General features: G+C 43.5%; 2 protein-coding genes across 4 annotated transcripts in view; one reads left to right on the top strand and one right to left on the bottom strand.

Moving 5' to 3' along the window:
• Positions 1–258: 258 nt before the first annotated feature.
• On the bottom strand, positions 259–8,112 carry LOC108941200 (kelch-like protein 25). Of its 3 annotated transcripts, none has more exons than XR_001966615.2 (3): positions 7,905–8,112; positions 3,523–5,387; positions 259–544 (listed from the first exon to the last, which is right to left on the bottom strand). XR_001966615.2 is itself a non-coding variant. In XM_018763869.2 (3 exons), the coding sequence occupies exons 1-3, from the start codon at positions 6,950–6,952 to the stop codon at positions 3,577–3,579; spliced, it is 1,959 nt and encodes a 652-aa protein (XP_018619385.1). In that variant the 5' UTR covers positions 6,953–7,075; the 3' UTR covers positions 2,021–3,576. The 3 variants fall into 3 exon arrangements, 1 of the variants encoding a protein (XP_018619385.1); XR_001966614.2 differs by lacking the exon at positions 7,905–8,112 and adding an exon at positions 6,907–7,075; XM_018763869.2 differs by lacking the exons at positions 259–544; positions 7,905–8,112 and adding exons at positions 5,596–5,697; positions 6,907–7,075 and having other exon boundaries at positions 2,021–5,387.
• LOC108941199 (cytosolic carboxypeptidase 4-like) overlaps positions 7,684–10,026 on the top strand; it is a 112,470-nt gene continuing 110,127 nt past the window's right edge. Inside the window, exon 1 of the mRNA XM_018763867.2 lies at positions 7,684–7,748. The gene's annotated coding sequence lies outside the window, so the exon portion shown is untranslated. The remainder of the gene's footprint in view (positions 7,749–10,026) is intronic.

Below are 10,026 nucleotides of genomic sequence, written 5' to 3'. Positions count from 1 at the left end.
TACTCTTGAAATTTAAGCACCTCATCCTTTTGTACCAACAGCCTCTGGAGCAAAACTCTTGGAGAAGTGGAACAGAACACTTGTTTCTAACTATATAATAGCAGAGAACATTTATTCTGGCACTCTTCTGTTCCAGAAAATATAGTTAACAATATTTATTAAATCATATAATTAAGTCCAATGACTTATAAAAACTACACTAAGATACGTTATTTAAGGAAAAGAAGAGGTCTATGTCATTCTTATTGGAGTAACTGCCCCAAAAAAAGGCCTATTGAAGAACACTGGACCAAGCAGGTGGCCAGGCCGGTGAGCGGAGGAGAAGAGAAGCAGAAAGCGGAGCACGTGACCCTGGAGTTCAGTTACCTGCTTCGGTATCGTTCGGGTTCATGTAGTCGCACAGAGGGCCAAACACCATGTCTCTGGCGGTGAAACGCGTCCTCCGAGGCAGATCGGATTATTTGCGACTCAGTGCTGTCCAATTTACTGCTTCCGCGACAAGACAATTAGCCGGTTTAGCGAGGCAGCTCAGTTCAGGGCTGTTCTGAGAAACAAATTACTAGGATCAGCGATGTGCAAAACTATAGGCGAGGAGCAGTAAACCTGCTTAAGTAGAGTACAGCTGAAATACACCACCAATCAAATTGTGGAACTAAAAACTGATGATTAGAAATAAAAAAATTTTAAATTTTTCTGTATGGAAACAATTGTTGGACATCCAAGAAAGCATTCGCCCAAATACTGATATTCTGTCTGAACAAAATATTCCTAGAATAAAACTTTGAATAGAATGGAAATGTACTGAAAAATCTGGACACAGTGTACAAGACTAGAGACACGCACACAGCTATGGAAAATCCATAAAAAAAAAAAAAACAGAAATGGCCACTGAACAGAATTGTTGCCATGTTAATTTCTAGACACCAAACCCTTCAGGGAGTTACTAGAGGTGGTGAACAAACACAAACACACAAACACACACACACACACACACACACACACACACACACACACACACATTTTCAGAACCGCTTGTCCCATACGGGGTCACGGAGCCTACCCGGTAACACAGGGTGTAAGGCCGGAGGGGGAGGGGACACACCCAGGATGGGAGGCCAGTCCATTGCAAGGCACCCCAAGCGGGACTTGAACCCCAGACCCACTGGAGAGCGGGACCCAGTCCAACCCACTGCGCCACTGCACCCCCCTTGGTGAACAAACAAAATATTAGAACTGTATTTGCTGTCCCCTACATTCCCCAGAGGGAAGCGCTGCCACAGCCCACTGCTGAGAGCTCAGAAGTGCTCATGGCATGAGCTAAGCTCCAAGCTTTGGGGGTAAATTACAGCCCTGCTGCCAACAAAGCTCAAACTGTGGTGAATTTTAGTACAAGTTTCCTATTGAAAAAAACAAAAAACCAACGATGCCAGCATTTGGTTTAATGTTATAGATCACGAGTTAACGCAATTACGGCATCCGCACACATCAATGGCTCGGAGTGAGACGTGTATCCCACGTTTCATAAACTACGGATGCTCCTCAATTTATGATGGTTTCACTTACGATTTTTTGACTTCACGATAGTGAGCTGGCAATAGACATTCAGTAGAAACCGTGCTTCGAATTTTGATTTTTTTGTTTAAAAAATTTCTCTCTTCTCCCCGAACAAGCGATATATGATGCTGGGCAGCAGCAGAGATCCGCATCTCCCAGTCTGCCATGCAGTCGCTATACAGATACCCCCTTGTATCTATGTATGTTGTGTTTTGTACATCCATAATGTCACAGAAATGCCCATCTGTGTGCCTGTAACTGGTGAGAAGAAGAAAAGGAGGACAATTACTGTTGAGGAGAAACTCAAAATAATTGCCCAGCATGAAGGCAGCAAGCCCGTATTGGCCCTCGCACGTATGCTAGGCTATGATGTTCGGTAGGTTAGGTGTATTAAATGCATTTTCAGCTTAAGATATTTTCAATTTACGATGGGTTTCGTGGAACGTAACCCCATTGTAAATCGGGGACCACCTGTACAGGAATGCCTGTCTATAATTAATATTCTGCATTCAGTACCTTTCACTAGTAAAATTTATACATTACATTGAGATGTTTGTCACTTTGGAGAAAGGCGTCTGCTGAGTGAATAAATGTAAATATTGGGGATAACTTTTTATTAGACTAAAAGATAACGCTGTAGAAATTCCAACTCCACCCTATTTGTAATTGAAGGGAAAACCAAATTTGTGCTATGCTGAACTGGCTTAAACACAAGTTTTGCTTAGAGGTGGTATTTAAGGAAGCGTGTTATGAGGTAAATGATAGTAAGGGATTATGTTGTGGTGATGTGATGACGGTAAGTATTCTCACAGTTCTGGTATGAGCAAGAGGGGGAGGCTGATGTAAAACCATGACTCTGTTAGTGGTCCCGGAGCCCTCTTCCCTTCCTCCGCTTTAGGTTTTTAAACATTTATTACCGGAAAAAGGATTCCCAGGCACACGTCCCTTTCATAGATTATTCATTCTGCTTTTATATTTCCAATTATAACCTTTCTATTCCAATATTAAAGGAGAGATAATTTTTAGGTCCAGAGGATGCAGACAGATGACAATGGACAATTCAGTAGCATGTATCAGCGAAAGTGTCTAATTCTTGGGTTTCTCAATTGACCACTGGAGTTTTCTTGTTATACTTTATTGGTGGAAAAAAGAATGAAATTAAAGCTACGCAATGTCACTGTGTGTAATGGAATTTTCTGTTTTTAGCACTTGGATACTGCCACACATTTTTTGATGCCTTTCTGCAATTTGTTCTCTTTGGTGTATTTAGTGTGCTGTACATGTGTAAAACTCAAACAGAAGAACCGAGATTCAAAGCATAGACTCGGCCGTATGTGAAACAGGTCCGTGTGAAACAAAGTCCTCGCTTACACATATGAGATCAGTTTAAAGCTTGCACATAAACCAGGATTATTATACATTATGCTGAGCAACACGCTATAAACGCATTAAACACGCTATGACTCCTTGACACATATACTAACCCTGCCATTATTTCAGCAGCAGTTTGGTCAGAACTTATCTTTAGCCACACAGTAGCCCCAACTATGTAAATTTGATTATTAAAAAGATTCCCAAGTTTGTTACAAACTCAGAAATGTCATTATCTGACAGTGGTATCACTTGTGATAATGTCTTTCACCCCCTTTTTCAGTTCTTTTTTCTTTTTGTAAAATGGCTATATACAAAAATGCTGGATTCAGTCAGAAAGGCCAACAAAAACTCTTTACAAATCATTTTTACAAAGAAAAAAAAAAAAAGATATAGGTGCAAATTTCATATTTTAAGGTCAATTGCTTATTTTGGCCACATGCATTTTTTATGTTAAGTTTTAATGTATGCTATACCCTTAATATTTCCTAAAAATAGCTTACAAAATCAGAAGTTTGAAAGCATATTCAAGACTCACTCTAGATATCAATAAAATAAGAAGCACCACTTTGGATACAACTTTGTTAAAAATTTTACCCAGATCAGTTGTTGACTTCTTGAGTTCATTTTGTTCAGTTGGTTTGGTGGTGTTCAAGCAGGCAAGTGTTTCCAGGTGCTAACAAATGCGGTGGGAATTAGCGAGTACGGTACTGTAGTAATGCTGTTCCAGCTGTCAGATGTAGGATCGTAACAATCCAGCGTCTTGCACCTCTGTGCTCCGAAGTAACCCCCGACCACGTACAGTTTGTTTCCCGAAGCCACAGCATGACAGCTCATGCGTTTAGAAGTCATGTCCCCAACACGTGTCCACTGGTTGCTGTCGCAGTCAAAGCGGTAGGCAGAGGCTGCTGTGAACTCTGTATCACCACCCATTATGAAGATCTGGCTGCCCAAGACAGCAGCGGCCGTGTAGCGCCAAGGCTGCGGGCACTCGGCAGCGACAGTCCAGCGGTTTTCTCCAGGGTGGTAACATTGCACCTTGGAAGCTTTGTCCCTGTGTATGGAAGTCCCACCAAAGACAAAAAGCTTCAGCTTGGCGCTAACGACGGCTGCATTACTGACGCCGTCCCTGAGCGGAGCCATCATGATCCATTTATTTGAAAGAGGCTCATATCGCTCCACCTGCTTTAAAGATACAGATGGAGATGCTGGAAAAACTCCTGCTATGGCTGTGTGGCCACCCACTACATACAATGAATTCTCCAGCTCTGCTGATCCATGTCCAAAACGAGCAATCAACATTGGGGCTCCTTTGCACCACTCTTCATGGACTGTATCATAAATCCAAACATCTTTTGAGACACCATTTTCTGAACCCCTCCCACCAGTAACATACACTTTGCAGCCAATGGCACAGGCACTGAACTCCTTCCTGGGGCTGGGAAGGTCCGACTTAGGAATTATCTCCTTGGCTTTGTGGTCCACCTGGTAGATTTTGTCACACATGAAAGTCTGACCTCCAAGAATGAGTAATGTGTGGCCAGCCTTACGAGGGCGAGCATATGGGCTGGTGACCACGCCGTCATTCTGTAGGATCTTCTTCTTGCACTGCAAGGCCTCTTCCACAATCTGCCGGCTTCGTTTATCTGACATGACCAACTCCTCGCAAGCGACTGCCTCAATCAGACACTCTGATGGCAGCAATGCCAGGCGAACACCTTGGAGCAAATCGGGGAGATGGTCTCTCCTGTTGTCTAGATCGTGTCGCACCCAGCGCATCACAGCGCTAATCACGACACGCTCATCTTCAATCTCCAGATCATCGCTGAGGATCAAGTCCAAGAGCTTCTCTTTTGACAGGTTATAGAAGTCCTCTGTGTCTCGCAGCGCTTCAAAATGGACGAGGCACATTCTCCAGGAGAGCTCATAGAGGTGTCTGCACTGGTGGGCATCTGACAGGAGCATCATGCCCAGGCAGTTGGAGCAGTGCAGGTTCTTCTCCAAGAAGTCGGCGGCAGCGTCACGAATGTCATGGAACTGTAGCATGTCACCGGCCTCCAGCAGAGACTCTGCGTTCTCCTCGTTGATAACCAGGCGCGAGGTGTAGGTGAAATCCAGTAACAGCTCCAGTACTTCGGGGTGGACACTGTCACGGAAATCCACCTCGCCATCCAGGCTCTCTCGCAGGCCCACACTGAACATGGCCTCAAAGTAACGGCTGCAGGCGGCCAGCACAGCTCGATGGCAGGGGAAGGAGCGCCCCCCTGCCCGCAGGGTCACATCGGTGAACATGCATTGCTTGCGGAGTGTGTTGAGGTGGGTGAGCACAATGTCAGGATGGGAGGGCTTATGGAACAGGGAGATGTTCATGGAGCCCGTGCTGGTCCGAGACTTGCGGTTCTCATGAACGCTGACTGACATTTCAGCAGCATCCAGAAATTCGGTTGTACCTAGTGCTCCAGCTGATGAGAGAGAAAACAATAAGTGTTCAACTATGTGATTTTTATAAATAGGAATCGGAATAATAATGCAGTATTAAAAAGATATTACAATTCTCTTTAGAGATCACAACTGCCAAAGAGACTAATTTTTATCATAAACTATATGAATTTGCCTTCTTATGTAGGGGACAATGTTCGTCTAATGTGTATCCACTCAACCTCTCCTTACATTTTCTTTTAGGCACATGGGAAATGCCATCAGTAGGGTCTTTCATGTGATAATTCCCGGGTGCCTCCCACACACAATGGCAGAGCAGCTGCAAAAGGTTTTCTGTAAAGAGATGCTGATGGAGTGTTACTGGGGTGGAGCACTGGGGGGGGAATGGCCTGGACAGGATCAACAGTGGCAGTTGTCCAACTGACACACTCAAAGGTACGGACAGAGGAAAAACTGCCAGAGGGTGTGTGCTTCTGAACCAAAGCAGCAACAACAGAGCTAGTCTAAAGCATTCATGTATAGAAGGAACTCTTAAGACATTCAACACAACCACAATGTACAGATCCTGGTTTGAATCCCCATCACGCCATTTGTGTAGTCAGGACTAAGATGCACAACTTTCCCCCTACTCCCTTTTGAGGTTGAGGAGACAAGAATTTTTTTTCTCCTTGTTGCTCATAACACCAACTGTTGGCCAAGCACCTACAGCTTGCCATGTAGAATCACATGGATAAAGCTCTCTTGCAGCCCTGCTATTTCACCAAGTGAGGCCATAAAAACGATACCGGGAGGTTAAAGATGTATTTATCCAGTTTTCTTTGGTAGCTGGCAATGATGAGACAGTATAATATTTTGACACGTCTCACTCAAGCAACTTAAAGTACTTATAATCATTTACCCATTTACAGAGGCAGACTGTAAATGGGTAAATAAGTACTTTAACACTGGAGCAATTTTAGCTAAATACCTTGCTTGCGTGCGCTGCAGAAGCCGGTGGGCTTCGAACGTGCGACCCCTGAATCCAAAGGTAGCAGCTCTAACCACTACGCTACCTAAAAATAAAGTTATAAACCTCTCTTTGTGCAGACAAAGCAGTTCTTGCTGTCACTCTATTTCAGCAGCACACTGGATTAGGTCAGTTAAGTAATCATGTCCAAGCTTGCTTCCGTGAGTTAAGACTGGGGTGGGGAAAGGACAAATATATGGATTGACTCTGGGTTATCATGGCTTAGGAACCATGACTACCCCTGACAATGCCTAGGAGAGAAAGTGAAAGTGGTTGTTAATAATGCCACTATATGATCTATGAAAGTACTCTGAACTGAGCTCTGAACAGCTCATAAAAACCTGCTCCTGGCAGAAATCATAGACAACTTCTTGCTTGACAATAAGTTAAACAAAGCAACAGGAAAGAATGATAATATGGACCTTCATTAGAAAAATGTTCTCTGCGTTTGAACTCCGGTGAAACGAGTGCCCGCTGTCAGACAGCGCTCTGCTACCGAAGAGCGCTTCCTCAGCGCCTACGAGCCGGCCTCTTACTTCTGTAGGGAACGGAGTCGAACTCCGGCAACGTTTCTCTCTGCATTTGTGATGCAAATGCAGGGCCATCTGGTGCAGTGTGCCCTACTGCTGTGTCTCCTCCGCTGAAGGACAGTGTGAGGTCAGGGCACGTCCAAGTCCTCACACTTCATTGTGTGTGTGTGTGTGTGTGTGTGTGGTGGGGGTAGAATCACAGATGAGTGTAACCTGGAAAAAAAAAAAATCACTGTAGGCTGTAAACTAGGTCCAAACTAAGAGATGCACCCTGTGAAACCAGAAATAAGTAAAAGACACACTACCCAAAATTCCTTAGACTTCATGAGTCACGGCCTCATACATTTACACACAATTAATCGCACTATGAAACTTTATACACATTCTATTCTGCAATAATAAGGACGGAGACCTGTTGGTGTGGCAGTTCAAAGTCATCATTCATTAGCGGACTGTGTGTGAACGTATCACCATAACTTAGTGTAAACCTGAATATTTGCGACTCTGGCCAAGTTCACCGTGATGAACGTTACATAACTGCTACACGAACGACAATCGATAATGAAGTTTTGATGAAAATGAAGGCGACTAAGACCTACGGGCGAAAAAAAAAAACATAATTCGTGCCCTAACATCGTCCGTGCAGTGTGTAGCAGCGCCACGCGACGCGCCACCGACGGAATTATTACCGCTTCGCTGCTCACTTTGGGCGCATTGCGCACCTGTGAGCGCCGCGCCGCGCCTCTGCTGCGCTACTCTGACGCGCTGAGCGGAAAAGCCCGCGCTGCCAGTGACACGGAGCGGCGACGCGAGGACACCGTCGCATCAGCGAGTGACCACAGCGGCACGTACGTCGCTTTCCTTTTCCATTTTTAGGTTTTTAATACGTGAAGCGGCGATGAGCAGGAGCTTCGTAACGTCCCCGAAATAGTTGAAAACAAAGAACGCAAAAAATACGAAAAGTAATAATTATGTGCTATCCTGCGAAAGAGAAGCATACTTACATGTTTGTGCGTGTGAAGGGCTCTGGATTTCCGTGGCTGCTGCTTTCAATGTTTGGGTCCGTTTCCGAAAAAAATTTAGGGAAACTGCCCCCCGAGAAAGAGAGAGAGACAGAGAGAAACAGAGAGAGAAACAGAGAGAGAGACAGAGAGAGAGAGAGAGAGAGAGAGAGAGAGAGAGACAGAGATTGGTAGAGAGGGGTACGTTGACGTTCTATTCCCCACCACAGTGCAGTAAAACTCTGTCTCAGAGTCGCTCGTGTCTTTTAACTCATTTCTTCTTCGTCACTTCATCATGCGCGACAGAAAACGCGCTTTTTCGTTACATTTTCTTTGGCTAAAAATGAGCTACGGGATGGATGGTCCCATTTAGCGAGTGGTAAGGAAGGCCGGAGGAATCTTAAGGGCTGTTTTACACCCTGCGATCTGGCCCCCATCGTGCTACAGCATTATGATGTCTTATGTAATTTTATTAGCGAAGTGCTGTCGTCTCCCGGCGAATAATATCGCTGCTGGACTGTCACTGAGCGTTCGCACTACTGTCTCTACTCCCCCCATACGTTTTGTGACATGCACTGATTTTGCTAGCCATCTGAAATATCTGATTTGTTGCTACCTTTAAACGCTAAAGCTTTTGACTTACGAAATGCCGCAATAACCGCGTATCATTCTAGAAAAAACTAATAATATGTATGGGGAATACATGTTCCGGCGTTGGTCGCCCTCTGCTGGACTAAGTTGCTAGTGCACATGAGTAATACGCTATAGGTTTCTTTTTCGTATGAAGGCTCCTGCGAGATTTCTGTGATGCCACCACATGTAGTCTGTGCCATAATTTTTACCGTTGTGCTTCGCCGTCATCTCACCCTTACGAGAAGAGAAATTACTCGCACCGCGCAAGAGCGGCTGTGAAAGCTCTGCACCGTGGGGTTTCTCTCGAACATGTGCGCTGTCAGGTGGCTGTGTGCTCCTCAGCAAGAACCTCATGGAAACCTCCAGAGCTCCATCATGTGTCATAATAGTATTTTGGGCCTAAAAGCCAACATATAATAAGGAAACTGCTAAAGGTTGAACAGTCAAAGTAAGGCCTTTGACAAAAACTGGAAGTGTGAGAACAATTCTTTTGAAAGGCAATATCCTTATGATTGACTTTGCGTGATTTGATTTGCTATTTCTTTATCGGAAATTATACTGTACAAATAACTCAGAGAAGAGAAGGCATTAAGAGTGATTACTGCAATTTTCAAAATTTCCTTTTTGAGTACCGTTCTAACATTCTACCCTTAAATGATTTTGAACACATACCGTAGGTCTTAAACTTGGATTTAAAGATGATATGCCATACTTCTTGAATTATATGTAAATATAATGAATTATGTTTAAAATTTAAGTCAGGAATCTTGTGTGTTTTCTGAAAAAAAATTGATGAGCTTTTTGTGGTTCATGAAAACATATTTTTCCCATTTAAATGAGCTGTAATGAGGAGTTATTTTCACAAGAATTCTCTTTAAGAGCAGATCTTCAGAAATCAATTATGGCCATTATGTAAGAAAGCTTTTAATTCACTTCTGATTTTGGTCACTCACTCACTCACTCACTCACTCACTCACTTCTGTTAAGCACTTCTCTCTTCCTGCATTTGGAAAATATGAAACAGTAAACACTGGAGAACCACTGCAGTAATTGTTTTATATAATCAGAATTGCAATGATTTACTCATTTTTACAGCACGGTATTCTTGCTGTATCAATCCAGGTGAAGTACATAGGGTACATAGGTTAGGTACTGTAGCATGAGTCAAATATGAACCAACAAACTTCAGACCGGCCCAAAGAATATGAAAAAAATGTACAGTGCATAGGTGGAGGTTACCAAGTTATTAATGATAGGCGATAATTAATTTACTTAATGCTGGCATGGATAAAACACTGGAATTAGAATTACTCAAACATTTTAATACATAAATTCCATATAATCTTGCATAATATTTATGTACTTACAACCAAACTTGAAATTTTAAGGTGAATATCCAGTATAAGTTAAAATGTAATGTCATCATAATTTAACAGGGGGCAGTAGAGTTTCAACCTGCAGCTCAGGGTTGCGCCAAGCCTAGTATTTATGA

This window comes from Scleropages formosus, chromosome 11 (genome assembly GCF_900964775.1).
Source record: "Scleropages formosus chromosome 11, fSclFor1.1, whole genome shotgun sequence".
NCBI lineage: Eukaryota > Metazoa > Chordata > Actinopteri > Osteoglossiformes > Osteoglossidae > Scleropages > Scleropages formosus.
Note: the sequence above shows the minus strand (reverse complement) of the source record. Positions and strands in the feature narration are given on the sequence as shown.

Coding starts and splice junctions, on each gene's coding strand:
- LOC108941200 (XM_018763869.2), bottom strand. CDS start 6,952: ATGCAGAGAGAAACGTTGCCGGAGTTCGACTCCGTTCCCTACAGAA. Junction 5,698..6,906: donor CGACTCCGTTCCCTACAGAA/GTAAGAGGCCGG, acceptor ATCTCTTTACAG/AAAACCTTTTGCAGCTGCTC. Junction 5,388..5,595: donor CCATGTGCCTAAAAGAAAAT/GTAAGGAGAGGT, acceptor CTCTCTCATCAG/CTGGAGCACTAGGTACAACC.